The 15,517-nt window shown below is 35.9% G+C and overlaps 1 protein-coding gene across 1 annotated transcript in view; it reads right to left on the bottom strand.

Moving 5' to 3' along the window:
• BTAF1 (B-TFIID TATA-box binding protein associated factor 1) overlaps positions 1 to 15,517 on the bottom strand; it is a 95,534-nt gene that overhangs the window by 13,069 nt on the left and 66,948 nt on the right. Inside the window, exons 24-32 of the mRNA XM_072806129.1 lie at positions 14,955 to 15,156; positions 13,881 to 14,029; positions 6,833 to 6,985; positions 6,508 to 6,629; positions 6,249 to 6,416; positions 4,549 to 4,626; positions 4,274 to 4,403; positions 2,152 to 2,293; positions 1,934 to 2,064 (exon numbers count right to left, since the gene is read on the bottom strand). Coding sequence (XP_072662230.1) covers positions 1,934 to 2,064; positions 2,152 to 2,293; positions 4,274 to 4,403; positions 4,549 to 4,626; positions 6,249 to 6,416; positions 6,508 to 6,629; positions 6,833 to 6,985; positions 13,881 to 14,029; positions 14,955 to 15,156 — 1,275 coding nt within the window. The remainder of the gene's footprint in view (positions 1 to 1,933; positions 2,065 to 2,151; positions 2,294 to 4,273; positions 4,404 to 4,548; positions 4,627 to 6,248; positions 6,417 to 6,507; positions 6,630 to 6,832; positions 6,986 to 13,880; positions 14,030 to 14,954; positions 15,157 to 15,517) is intronic.

Here is a 15,517-nt window from a genome sequence, read left to right on the forward strand (position 1 = left end):
TACGCTTGGCTGCTAAAATATTAAAAACTAGTCAAATAGTCCTAGACTCCATTTTTGTTGAGGAAGATAAATGTATTACCAATAAAAGAGAACCTAAACCCTTACAAGTAAGAAAATCCTAAGTGAAATTATGTGATACTCTATAAGTATATTCCAAAAGACCAAGTTTTTAAAGAATATCACTGCTGGGACACCTGATTAGCTCAGTCAGTTGAGAATGTGACTCTTGATCTCAGGATTATGAGTTCAAGCCCCCAAATCAGGTGTAGAGATTGCTTAAATAAGTAAAACTTAAAAAGGAAAAAAAGTAAAAAGAAGTAAAAGACTACTACTACCTAAAAGGAGAACTCATGAATGTTGAAGCATTACCTTGGAGTCTGGGTTCCTGTATTATACATGCTAAAACAATGTGAAAGGGAAGAAAATCAAGAGTGCTAAAAGAACAGTAAAAAACATGTGAATGCTAAATAAAGCCAAATGTCACTTCCTTCCCAGCTCCTCTCCTCCAGGCTACTTAAATGTGTTTTATACCAACTGCATACTATGGATTTTTTTTTTTTAACAATTTTTTGAGTGATCTTTGTAACCAACATGGGGTTCAAACTCACAACTCTGAGATCAATAGCTGTATGCTCTACTGAATAAGCCAGCCAGGCGCCCCTACTATGGATTTTTTTTTCATATGGCAGCTTTTCTTTATTGTACTTACTTCAAAAAGTCTTCATCTCATTGCTCCTAAAATATTCCTTTCAAGAAATACTAATCCAATTTTTACAAATGAGGATTGGAGGCCCAGACAGTTGAAGTAGATAACATAAATGATCACAGAAATCTCAGCATCTAGATTAGTGTCCTGTTAAGCTCTAAACTTAAGTTGTACAGATAGAAGACGAAAGACTAAGTTTCTGGGTGTGTCTATATATCTTTTCTTCATTTTACCATGCTAAAGCAACTCTTAATGCTGAAATGGATGGATGCAAACTAACCTAAAACATAAAGTTAAAATAAAATTCTAATTATAGGCATGTCTTCCTAAGACAAGGGATAGTTTCCCCTTACAAAATACTACACAAGGAAAGGCATATAATAAATTCCTTTAAAAAAAAAAAAACTAAAATAAATTCCCTTGATAATGGTCTCTGTACAAAATCAGAACTGTGCAAAAGCCATCTTATTTCAAAAATTTACTGGTAATGCAATAGTACTTTTAAAGGGATGAGGTCCCACTTCCCAGGTTTGAAACTCAGCCCTGATCTATATTAGCTATATAATCTTGAGTAAATTACTTAACTTTTCTGAGCTTCCCTTTCCTTATTTGCAAAAGACGGGACTGACAATACCTATAATGCTGTTGTGAAGATATGACATTACAGGCAGATTTTTGGGTCTTATAAACATTGGCTCATTTCTTTATCATTTAATCTTGCAAAATTTCTGATTAATTCAACATATAAGAAAGCGGGATCCCTGGGTGGCGCAGCGGTTTGGCGCCTGCCTTTGGCCCAGGGCGCGATCCTGGAGACCCGGGATCGAATCCCACATCAGGCTCCCAGTGCATGGAGCCTGCTTCTCCCTCTGCCTGTGTCTCTGCCTCTCTCTCTCTCTCTCTCTCTCTCTCTCTCTGTGACTATCACAAATAAAAAAAAAAAAAAAAAAAAAAAACATATAAGAAAGCAACTATGATACTGGCTTTTGTTTTAATGCCATATGCAAAATGCACATATTCAAATGTGTATCTACATGTCCAAAAAGATCCATTCAGATCCTATCTCTACCTATTTAAAACAGAATATTCCTAAACTCTATGAAAGTGGAAACTAGGTTGGAGTGATAAAGCAAAGTCTAATCCCCTTTATTCAATACTTGTGTGACTTTTTCAAAGCATTCTCCTAATAAACATACCACCAACAACCACAATCACCAGATTTCTAACCTGCAGAGGACTAAGAGTACAGTAGTAGTCTTGAATAATTTTGGGTGGAAGATCTTGCAAAACATCTTCTTTCATTCTTCTCAAAAGAAATGGCAGGACTTGGCGGTGCAGTGCATCCATTGCAAGAACACCTATTAACAGTAAGAGAAAATGACTTCAAAAAAGTTAGGAATAAGTTAGAGTCACTTGCACAGTATTGAATTACATCTTTTTCATACCTGCTTCTTGTTCTCGACTAGAGCTTCGAGCATCCCTACTTGCTAATATAGGTTTACCATATCGAGCAGCAAACTGGCGTTCAGTCCCCAAAAATCCTGGCATGAGGAAATCAAATAATGACCACAGCTCCAAAACGTTGTTCTATGTATAAGAAAGGAACATCAGTTATCTTTTGTACTGGAATTATTTCCTTACACTTGAAAAATGGAGTATTAATGAAAGCTCATTATGATGACATACGCGAGGGGGGTAATCAACCACATTTTTACATATAGTCAGATTTTAATGTGTAAAATTCACATCTGTATTCTTGGACAAAATATTCTATCTCATTGGGTAGAATTTCAAGTCTCCTCCACCAGAATAAGCCTTGGCCCATAGTGTTTAAATCCTACTGATGGCATCTATCAAGTAGTAAAGAAAGGAGAAAGATGGATGTTTCTGATTCTTTTATCTCTGATACTAAAATTAACAGCAAGATTTAAAGACCTTGGCCAACATCAGTATTTCTTAAGGAAAACCTAGAAGAGTTTCATTATAGGTCAAGTCTATCCAGTATTCAAGGGTCATGACAAATAAACACAGGTTCTTTTCCAATTCTATTACTGAAATTTCATTTTTTAAAACGTAAGAAAAAATAAGAAAAGAAAGAAATCAGCACTTTTTCATTTTGGATGCATTGCCAATATGTGTGGATCCTAAGGTACCATCCCCACCCCCCTTATTCCTTTCCAGAAGCCCTCTTCATCTCCCTCAGACTCTGGTTCATCATGGTGGGCTGCCCTCCCATATGGACACCCTTCTAATCTGACATAGGCTCTGCCTCCTAACTCTGGACTACCATGGGTCTTCAGTGCAAAAACCCTTACAGATTCAGGGCTAAAATGTTCAGGTGGGGAAGGAAGAAAGAAAGATGGCCTTTAAGCAAACCAAAAACCAAACATGTTGTGAAAGTAATATTGTGAACAATAAGCATTCACTTAAAGAATAAAATCCTAACACACTGATCAGTCCATCACCAAAATTAAATTTAAAAGAAAAGTAACAAAGATGTAAACAAAGAACTGTCCATTTTTTTAAGAGTCAGAAGGAATCTCAGAGGTCACCTGGTGTTCACCCTTCTACTCTTTGGAGAATAATGAATGGGTATCTTCCCATTTTTATTTCTTAGGAAGCTAAGTGTGAACATTGGCAACCATTCCTCTGGAACATTACAGAATCTCTCAAAAGTATCAGAAGATTTCTCTCTCTTTTTTTTTTTTTTTAAGATTTATTTATTTATTCATGAGACACAGAGAGAGAGGCAGAGGAAAAGTAGGTTCCCCACAGGGAGCCTGATGTGGGACTTGATCCTGGGTCCCAGGATCACACCCAGAGCCAAAGGCAGACACTCAACCACCAAGCCACCAGGAATCCCAAAAGATTTCTATGAATTTACCCATCTCCTTCCTTTTCCATCACAAGTTTCTTAAATCTTTTCCAATTCCCTTCTAACCCCAGGTATTCACACCCCTACCAAATGAGGATTCCCCTCTGAATCAGCTCTAGCTTTCCAATGTTTTTATTTTTTTAAAGATTTTATTTATTTATTCATGAAAGAAACAGAGAGGGGCAGAAACATACACAGAGGGAGAAGCAGGCTCTCTGCGGGAAGCCTGATGTTGAACTTGATCCCAGGACCCTGGGATACGACCTGAGCCAAAAGCAAACCTCAACCACTAAGCCACCCAGGTGCCCCAGATTTATTTACTTTAGAGAGAGAGAGAGAAGGAGGGGGAGTGGGAGAGAAAGGATGGTGGGAAGGGGCAGAAGGAGAGAGTCCCAAGCAGACTCCACACTGAGTGGGGACTTGATCTCATGACCCTGAGAACATGACTCAGAACTAAAACCAAGAGTCAGACACTTAATCTACTGTACCATCCAGGCACTCCTTCACATTGCTTTTAAAACCTGTTTTGCTCAGATACTATTACAAACCAAATGAACCACTATAAAACACAATAACTGGAAATTAACATTCTTATAAACTAAAAAAAGAAAAACACTTCCTTAAATCCCTGCCAAATGTCAAGTCTTCTTTCCACATGGCAAATCTATATAGAGAGAACAGTCCATAATCACCTGGATTGGTGTTCCAGAAAGAATAATCCTATAATTAGCAGTGAGTTGTTTTACCGCTTTAGACAATTTTGTTTTTCCATTTTTGATGACATGGCCTTCATCAAGAATACAGTAGTTAAATTTAATATTTCTAAGGGAGAATAAGCAAAAAAAAAATTACCATCTTTTAGTAATATGGCAAGAACTATATGAAGAGTCTTTCAGACAGGAAGATATTAACTCTCTTCAAATTTTGATACTAAATTTTTCTAAAGAAAAAAAAATTTAATTCTTACCTAAAGAAATCTATGTCATTTCTCACAACATCATATGAAGCCACTATCAGATTGTGCCTTTTTACTTGATGCTGTAACCTAGATTTAAAAATAAGTAAGATTAGGAAGCAAGCAATCTGTGAAGTCCATAATGTAACTTTAAAGGGGATATTACAGCTACCATCTGACAAGGTGTTTTCAATGTGCCTGCTAAATTCAACTTTCCTTTTTGCCTGCTCTACATCCATGAGCCTGCTACCTGAAGACTATTCTTTTGACTTGGCCTTGTTAGCCTAACTCAGTCTGACTAGAAAAGAGGTGGGTACCTGATTCAAACTGTGATGGACACTTTATCTGCTAACACCTCTTCTTTAAAGGCATTATTCCTTCCAAACTCCATGCTGTGCTGGGGAAGAGGGAGCCACATGTCCCCATAATCACCAAAGAGATGGAATACTGATCCAGGCTGAGTCATTCATCACAATATTTTATCTCCTGACCATAAGGACTGGTTTGGGAGGATGATCCAAATCACTTCCAGTATTGATAATAACCATGATAGAAGAGAGAAGATCTCTGTTTACTATAGTTGCCAAGCTAAGAGAATGTGGGTTTAAGACTGTCTATGGTGATTTGTTTTTTTAAGTAGGCTCCATGTCCAATGGAGCCCAATGCAGGGCTTGAACTCCCAACTTCAAGATAGACCTGAGCTGAGATCAAGAGTTGCACACTCAACTGACTGAGCCACCTAGCATCCTGTCTATGGTCATCTTATCCAACAACTGCAGAGACCAAAAAACAAGCTATGTATGGGGAGGAAGAGCAAATAGAGCAATCTAGATGGGCCTGAAGCAAGAAATTACCCCCAAAATTCTCAATTTAGTGAATTAACGAATTTCCTATTTGCTTAAGCTAGTTTGAGTTTTCACTTTTAAATGAAGAAATTCTGACAGACACTACAGTAAATTCTTTAAGAGTGCAAGCTGTTGACTTGCCTGTGTTCAAATCCTCACTCTGCCCATTTAATTAGCTGTGTGACCTTGGACCCAGGCCCCATGTCTTAGGCTTTTATCTGCAAACTGGGAACAAAAATAATAACCATACCTCATATGGTGATTGTGCAAATACACAATTTTACATAAATGTAAAACTACTAAGAATAACGTCCGGCTAATAAATGCTTAGTGTATGTTAACTATTACAGATACAGAAGGGAAGCAAATCTACAGACTAATCAGCAACCTATGACTCCCCATGCTTTAAAAGATGAACAGAAATAAATGAAATTCTGCTCTTCAAAATTTGTATTTAGGAACATAAGGGATGTACTAGTTTAAGAGAAAAAGGGTAAGGCTAATAGAACTCTAGTGATGCTATGGTTATCAGGACAGCCAGAGCAGCCACTGTGGAGCAAAAGCATTTTGGGGATGAGGGAGCTCTTAGAGAAATATATTATGACCACAAGGCTCCCAAGAAGAGCATACAGAATGGCTTTGGTTCCTAGGTCAAATACTTAGAAAACCCAATTGACTGTTAACAATGGCTAAAGTCCTTAAACTTTGATGGGTTTCATTGATTATACCTTTATAATGTATATTCATCTTTCTTAAATAAGTTAAAGTTTCTGACAACCAAAAAACTAGAATTCATTTTCAATAAACTTTACCCTTCTAAAGTTCTTAAAGCAAAGATTAAACATTTTTTTGTTGTATAGTTCTTACCTTATTCTTTCAGTAGGAGGTCCAGTATAGTGTAATGGATTGAGATATTCTTTGGAGCAAAATTTACCTACTTCATCCACCCAGTGACCTGTTAATGTTGGAGGACAGACCACCAAAGAAGGAAGTGGCATACATTCTGCCAATTTTGATCTTGCATATTCTTGGGCCCTTTTCAACAATAAAACACAATGAATTAATTGGCTTATTTACATTTCTCAGCATCTGAAAGCTCTTTTCAAAAAATAACATTTTAAATTACCTATGACAATGATCTCCTGCTAGAATGCAGATGGACTGTAAAGTTTTTCCTAAACCCATGTCATCACATAGAATTCCATGAAGTTTATACTTATTAAGAAATGCTAACCAGTTCACACCATCCTGAAAGGTTGGGAGAAAGAGAAAAATTATAAATGTGAACAAATCATGAAAAATTTTTTCCTATAAAATTTTTATTTCTGTAGGCAAAAGAAAAATAGGTATAAAGACACTAAACACAAGATTTTACTAAATCAATTTTAAAAATTCTTCAAGGTACATTGAAAGGAATAATCATGATCTATAAGGTAAGTATAAAACTTTACCTGCTGATATTTTCTGAGTTCAGCATTGATGGGTACTGGTATTTTATAATTTTCTAATTTTTTCCCATCTAATAATTGCTCCAAAAAGTGTCGCTCCTTGGCTTTCAATTGGATTAGTTCTTCTGACATATTTGGAGGGTCTGGAATGCCTGCCTGAAGTGAGTTTTTAAAAGTATATTAAAACTATTTACCATAGTTAATGTTTTCATACTCAGATTATGCAATAATTTAAGTCTTCTCAAAATATAAATACGGAAAAAAATTATTCAAAAATAGTAATAAATAAAAATAAGTAATATATTTTTAAAGATCTTGAGAGAGAATACACATGCAAGTGAGCACACAAGTTGGGGGGGAGGGGGCCCGCGGGTGTGGTGGCAGAGGAAGAGGGAGAAACAGACTCCCTGCTGCATGCAAAGCCTGATGCTGGGCTCAATCCCATGTCTCTGAGATCACGACATGAGCCGAAGTCAGATGTTTAACCAACTGAAGCCACCCAGGTGCCCCAATAACAAAATTTTAAAGACTGGACAACAGTTTAAATGTGACTGGTATTAAAATTGCTATAAGACTACTAAATAAACACATTTGAGGTATTTTAAAGAACAGTTATTTTTTTCCCCTCCCATACCAGGCATTACTTGATAAAGAGGCAGATAGAACTGCCAAGCTTATTTTAAATACAATGCTGTTACTGGAGCTTCTCAATTTTAGTGTTACAATATTGGTTCTCAAAATGTAGGCTGCAGATTCCCTCAGGATCCCCAAAACTTTTTCAAAGGATCATTCAGGTCAAAGCTATTTCATAATAAAAGACACTGTTTGCTTTTTTCACTGTGTTGACATTTGCACTGATGCTGCAAAATAATGGCAGGCAAAACTGCTTATGTCTCAGAAAGAATCAAGGCAACAGCACTAAATGTACCAGTAGTCACTGTGTTACAGCTATAAACCAGCATTTTTTTTAAAGCCAGTTTCAGTTAAAGCAGTAAAAATTATTTTATTAGACCCCAACCCTTGAATGCACACTTTTTAACATGTGCAATAAAAGGTGAAGTACACATAAAACACATTTGCTGCATTTCAAAATACAATATGCTGAGGAAAAGCACTGTTTAAATTATGATCTGACTGAGCTATTTTTCACAGAACAACGTTTTACTCAAATGGACTGACCTATAACTACAGTTATTCTGAGTTGCCTGCTTGGCCAACATTTTCTCAAAAAATAAATTTGTCACTTCAAGGAAAACTGACATAACTTGTTGTTAGTCATAAAATTCAATCTTCCAAAAGAAATAGCACTGTAAGCTTGAGCATAAGGATAAGCTTCCCAATACTTAAAAGGAATTTTCTGTTGGTGATATTATGAATCTGATTTTTTGGTTTTTTTCATCTTTTTAATTTATTTATTCATGACAGAGAGAGAGAGAGAGAGAGAGAGAGAGAGGCAGAGACACAGGCAGAGAGAGAAGCAGGCTCCATGCAGGGAGCCTGACTTGGGACTCGATCCTGGGTCTCCAGGATCACACCCCAGGCTGAAGGTGGCACTAAACCGCTGGGCCACCGGGGCTGCCCTGATTTTTTGCTATTTTACAACGAAATATACTAATTTTAAAATATACTAACTTTAAAAGATTTATATAACTCTGTGAACTAATATTTTCCAAATGACCAACGCCGATGTCAAAAAACATGTATGGGTAAAAGATCTATTCAAAAGTGTAAGAGAAATCAATAAATTTTAATGAGAGATTTTACATTCATTGATAGGATTTTATATTCCACACTGCACATAAATTTAGTAAGTTTTCTCTTTTTGAACTTTGGTATGCTATCAGATAAAAGAATATCCACAATTATCTGGAAAGGCTGTCAAATACTGTTCACTTTTCTGACTACCTATCCCTGAGGTTTGACTTTCTTGATATACCTCAACCAGAGAAACATGTTGCAACAGAGTGAATGCCCAAGCAAATCCAGCTATCTATTAGACCAGGCATAAGAGAAATATGCAAACATGTCAAACAATATCACTCTTCTCACTTACTTTTGTTTTAGAAAAAAGTTATTTTTCATTTAAAAAAATATTACTGATGGTAATATTTTTGATGGTAACATCCAATGGGCTTATTAAATGAATTAATCTTTTTTACACTTCTCAGTTTTAATTTCTATTATAGAAAATATGATAAAAGCTCTTTGGGGTCTTTAATTTTTAAGAATGTAGTGAGATCCTCAGACCAAAAAGTTTGAGTACTACTACCCTATGGTGTCTCTAAAGATAAGAAATGTAAAATTCGGGCAGCCTGGGTGGCTCAGGGGTTTAGCACCACCTTCAGTCCAGGGCATGATCCTGGAGACCCTGGATCGAGTCCCACGTCAGGCTCCCTGCATGGAGCCTGCTTCTCCCTCTTCCTGTGTCTCTGCCTCTCTCTCTCTCTCTGTGTCTCTCATGAATAAATAAATAAAATCTTAAAAAAAAAAAAAAGAAAAATGTAAATTTCTTGGGGCAGTGGGGGGAGTAAAATTCTGCAAACATAATTTCAATTAAAGTCAATTAAAATATATATTCCATATAACATGAGAAATAGTATCAGAGGAAGGAAGTATATTTATTGATTTTTTAAAGTAACTATGTGCTATATTTTCAAAAGGTTTTAATAACTCTAGTAAGATAGAAACTAATACTTTAGCACATCTAATAGCATAATGATAATCATCAAAATGAGGCCTTTCTGGACAATGCTTTACAAAGAAATAACAAAATTTTCAAACATCTGTCTTCATGGAATTTTTGATAAGGGACAACCAGCTATAAGGCCATCTAACAAGGTCCACTCCCTACCAACAAAACCCAAAGCCTAAGAGTCATAAATATGCAGTGCCAGTAACTCTTCCTGTATTTTCCTCATTCCAACTCCTATAAAATCAGCAACAGTTACTAATAATGCAGGGAATTAGAGCATTTGTCAAAATCACTGGCTGATATTCCCTGAATCCTTTTCAGTATATATTTCAGAAAAGTACATGTTCTTCCTGTGAAGATATAACAGAGGAAATCAAGATAGAGTAGAATAGGAATATATTTGCATGACATTCTTGTTTCTACTGCAACATCTTCAAACTTAGTAATCTTTTCTTTTGTAGTACCCAACCTGCTATTAATCCCATATAGTGTGTTTTTATTTGTAATTGTATTTTTCATTTCAACAAGTTCAACTTGGTTTGTTCTTTTATCTTCCACTTTGTTCATTACATTCATGCTTTCCTCTGCCTTCTTGAACATATAGGGTATATTTTAATGTCCTTGTCTACTAGTTCTATTATCTAGGTCACTTCAGGGTCTGTTTCTATTGATGGACTTTTCTAACGGTTATTGGATATATTTTCATATCTTGTCATTTTTTGGTGAGTGCTAAACTTCATTTACATTATTGGATGCTGGAGTTTTTTGGTTTTAATATTTTAGAGTCATTTTCTAGGGTGCAGTTTAAGTTACTTGAAATGATTTTTTTTTTTTTTAAGATTTTATTTATTCATTCACGAGAGACAGAGGCAGAGGCACAGGGAGAAGCAGGCTCCATGCAGGGAGCCCAATGTGGGACTCGATCCAGGGACTCCAGGATCACACCCTGAGCCGAAGGCAGATGCCCAACCGCTGAGCCACCCAGGCGTCCCCTTGAAATCATTTGATCTCCCTTTTAAGGATTGTTTTTTTTTTTTTTTTAAGATTTTATTTATTCATGAGAGACAGAGAGAGAGAGGCAGAGACACAGGCATTGGGAGAAGAAACAGGCTCCATGCAGGGAGCCTGGTGTGGGACTCAAACCCAGGTCTCCAGGATCACACCCTGGGCCGAAGGCGGTCCGCTGAGCCACCCAGGCTACCCATTAAGGTTTTAAAGCTTTGTTAAGGGAAGTTCAAATAAGCATTTTGTCAAGGGCTAATCTGATCCTACACTACACTCAGGCAATATACTTCTAAAGACTGTATTTAGTTAATGCTCTAAATGGTGGAAGATCTTCTGATTCAGCTTGGTGGAAACAAACTATTCCTGGCCCTTTCTGAGCTTTGGGAATTCTTCCACCTACTCCTTTCCATCATTTTTCTTCTTCTAGTCTCAAACACACACATACCCAGATGAATACTCGGCCCTAGTGTGTACTTCTGGAGCTTCTTCTCTGTGCAGCAACTTCTTTTTGGGTACTCTGTGTTATAAATTCTAGCCTTCTTGTCTTAACCTATGCTCTGAATGATTGACCATTTGAACTTGGTGAGACTGTGAAAGCTCAGTTTAGTTTTCACTTCCTTGTCCTATGGCCTGAATCCCACTCCAGAAAGCAAGGTAGGATACTCCATTTGTTTCTCTTCTCCCATGAATTACTATTTCATGTTGCCAGTTAATATCTGAAATCACTTTTGGATTCATTTTGTCTAGTCTTCTAGTTAAGATGGGAGGAAAAATCTGATTTTCTATTTTCTTTTTCTCTCTTTTTTTTAAGATTTTTTATTTATTTACTCATGAGAGACACACAGAGAGAGGCAGAGAGAGGCAGAGGGAGAAGCAAGCCCCCTCCAGGGAGCCCAATGCGGGACTCCATCCCAGGACCCCAGGATTACACACCCTGAGCCAAAGGCAGATGCTCAACCACTGAGCCACCCAGGCATCCCTCTATTTTCTTTTTAAAGATCTTATTTTTAAGTAATCTCCCAACATGGGACTTGAACTTACAATCCGTAGATCAAGAGTTGCATGCTCTACCAATTGAGCCAGTCAGGTGCCCTGGTCACTGTTTTTCTATCATAGCCAAAAGTAAAATATGGATCACATTCTTATCATTTTTGACAACATAGAGAAGTTTACTAAACTTTTCTCAATCTCTAATGGTCAAAGTCTCTTTACTTTGCCAATCTGTTTATCAAATATTGTTAGTATACCCTTAAAAAAAAAAAAAGACTTGGGGCACATTGGTAGAACGTGCGACTCTTGATCTCAGGGTTGTAAGTTAGAGCTGGATGTGGAGATTACTTCAAAAATAAAATTAATAAAAAAAGACTATAACCTCACAATGGATTGGGCTCTGTTTTGGGGTACTTCCATTCTAATCCATAAATAACTACTAAACTGATTTTCCTAACAGCTATTAAGCTTTCGACTGTTAAATTAATTTTCTTAAAACACTGTTTTCAGCATCTACTCTTTTCCTCAAAGAACACATGATGGGGGATCCCTGGGTGGCGCAGCGGTTTGGCGCCTGCCTTTGGCCCAGGGCGCGATCCTGGAGACCCGGGATCGAATCCCACATCAGGCTCCCGGTGCATGGAGCCTGCTTCTCCCTCTGCCTATGTCTCTGCCTCTCTCTCTTTCTCTCTCTCTGTGACTATCATAAATAAATTTAAAAAATTAAAAAAAAAAAAAAAAAAAAGAACACATGATGGTTTCCTATCACTCATTGATTCCAAAATGGGAAAGGACCAAGGGGACTGACAATTTAGTTTACAAAGACGATCCAAGGACCAAGAATTTGAAAATATGAATAAGACCTAGGAAGCAGAGGATGGAAACTATTTGGGAAATAACTTGTGCCTTTCCATATAGTAGCCTATTTTTTTTTTTTTTTGTAATGGTAGTTATTTTAATACTTTTTATTGTGGAATAAACCATGTAGAGAAATATATAAATAAATGTACCATTTTATAAAAACAACTTTATAACCATTAGCAGATCAATAAAAACAGCCCTGCCATAATCCTAGAAGATCCCATATGCTCCTTCTCAGTGATAACCCACTCTCCTTTCCCCAAAAGGTAATCACTTTACTGACTTTCAAGGCAACCTTTCTTACTTTTCTTTATGCCTTTATCAAGTAAGTATGCATTCCATGTACTTTTATCTATTTTGAACTTCATAAAAATGGAATCTTATGTGAAAGATTAATATTGTTGTTTTTCTACTTTATTCATTCTTACGTAGTATCATCATCACCCCCACCATAGTTATCCAGTTAACACCTCTACTCCACTGGTGATAACATTTGAGTGGTGTCAGACTACTGCTATGATAAATATTCTTAAGAATAAATGTCTTGGTACATGTGTATGAATTTCTCTAGGCCATATATCTAGGATGAATTTGCTGGGTTACTGGGATAGGAAACTTCAACTTCAGCAGACATAGCCAAACTTTTTTTTATAGAAGCTATCCAACTTATGTTCATACTTTGCAGTAGAAATGTAAAATGGTACAGTTACTTAGAAAAATGACTTGGCAATTTCTCAAAAAGTTCAACATCATATGACCCAGTAATTCCATTTCTAGATATCTGCTCAAAAGATATAAAAGCATATATCCACACAAAGACTTTTAAGTGCATGTTCATAGTAGCATTACTTGTTAACTATCAAAAGGTGATAACAAAATTCACAAGTCCATCAACTGGTAAGTAGATAAACAAAACATGGTATAGCCATACAATGGAATACTATTTAGCCGTAAAAAGGAACAATTGATACACACTGAATTTCCTGAATTATAAAAATCCCATCAAAATATGTTAAGCAGTTATGGGCAGGGTCCTGGCCCTTCCCTTACTTCAAGTCACTTACTTCCTGCACTGGCCACATATATTATTTCCAGCCCATGAGTATATTCCAAAAGTCTCCAACCAACCTTCTAGTTTGCTTTCTCCACACTTCCAAAGACACTTCATTTGCTTTTTACACTTTCAATTATCATCCCTTAAATTTACCTTGCATGTAAACTTTGGCACACAATCTTTACCTAGAAGTTATCAGGGATACTTGGGAACAATTCTGTTTCTAGAATAGCATCAATAAATGATCATTCTTTTAGGAACCACAGTTTTACTTAAAACCCTATGTTGAAAATATAAATATTTATATCCATTAAAATATAAAATTTATATCCTAATGCTTATAAACATATTCATGATATTTTTTTCACCTGACATCATTCTAAAAGAATTACATTACAGATGAAGTTACAGAAAACATTTAAGTCTGTAAACCAAGTACTTTAACTTACCTCAAGTGGCATGAGTCTAATTAGTGTTGCAAAGCACTGTGTAGCCATGAATCTTACACTGTCTGTCTGATCACTCATTCTTCCCAACACAGGCACAACTAAAAGGACAATATATGGAACAATACCAACATCCAGTTGTTCCATTACACCTGATTAAGTTATTAAGGAAATTTCCAAACTGTTTTGAGGTAAATGCTTTCACAAACAGATATATCAAGATTGTAACTTCTAACAGCATTTGTACACTGTTCCTCCTTTGTAAATATTATGTAACTTTCTCTTAAGACCATAAAATTGGGTTTTTCATCTGAGAGAGGTTGGAAGAAATTTTAATCAGGTTTTTCTCATAGAGAAATTCTTGCAAGTTCCTAGAATTCCAATACCAAAATAAAATGAGTTACACTGCAAGCAAGGTAGCACAATTCAATGTCACTCAAAGATTAATTCCAAATTTCCCACCATGACCCTGACAATCATAAACTGGACACAGCAAGGCCCAGTAAGTTCAGTCCTCCTCAAATCTTCAGCATTTCTGATCCGGTATCTACTGATTTGATCTCCATCCATATTTCTTGCTCTCAGAAACATCTTTCAGATACTTTGAATTAAAGAATGTCAATAGATACTATGGTACTCATAGCAAAAAGCTTGCCTGTGTATCTCTACTTATTTAGTACAGTTAGTCATTTTCCATCCACATAATCAACTTTGCAAACATGTTTATAATATATGGACTACATACAAGTATCTGATTAGTACTAATACAATACTGATTATATACCAATGTCAGTTACCAGAAATATATTTCATAAAGTACCTAAAATTATTTTTGATGATTAAAAAAATCTCTTAAATAGCAATTCTTCAAACTGTGAATATTTTCAAATTAAATGTAAATATATTTTTATAATGTATTTATAATGTAATATAAAGATACTTCAAAATAAAATATAACAAAGTAGTTTTATTTTGGAACAAGACAGGTTACTTATGAACATTTAAATAATTTTATTTTAGTCATCCTTAAATAAAATGAATATAATTTCTGAAGTTTGTAAAAATCATAAAGGATACATGCAAGTGCTTCAATTGCACCCTCCTGTTTGATATTGTCATCAATTGCTCCCAGCCATGGAAGAACCTTCTCCAAAAAAATATTCATTGTTTCCATGGTAGCTATTTTGCTCATGATGCCTACACAACGAGCAGCCATGTGCCTCACTGCAGTGCTGGGGTACTGAAGGCACATATAAAGATGAGGCAAATGCTGTACCAACTAAAAATAAAAAGTTTAAGACAATCAGAATATTCAATAAGGGATCTATCATTTAAAATATAACTATTATAGCCCATACTCAGAGGTTCTTGATGTTCTAAATGACTCTAAATCCAAGAATATCTCCAATTACTTCAAACATTATTGTAAAAACATCCTCAACAAAAAAATTTATCTAAATCTGAACTAAGGTACTGAAACTCTACTTAAAATAAAAGTTGCAGAACTTCTCCTGTTCTTAAGACATCAGGGTGCACATGAAAAGGTATCTGTTAAGACTCTCCTTCTGAGGCTAGAGAAATGACACCACACATCACCAGTCTCCCTCCCAATTTGGTAGCTCTGGCTTAGGTTTAGGTAC

Source organism: Canis lupus, chromosome 29 (genome assembly GCF_048164855.1).
Source record: "Canis lupus baileyi chromosome 29, mCanLup2.hap1, whole genome shotgun sequence".
NCBI lineage: Eukaryota > Metazoa > Chordata > Mammalia > Carnivora > Canidae > Canis > Canis lupus.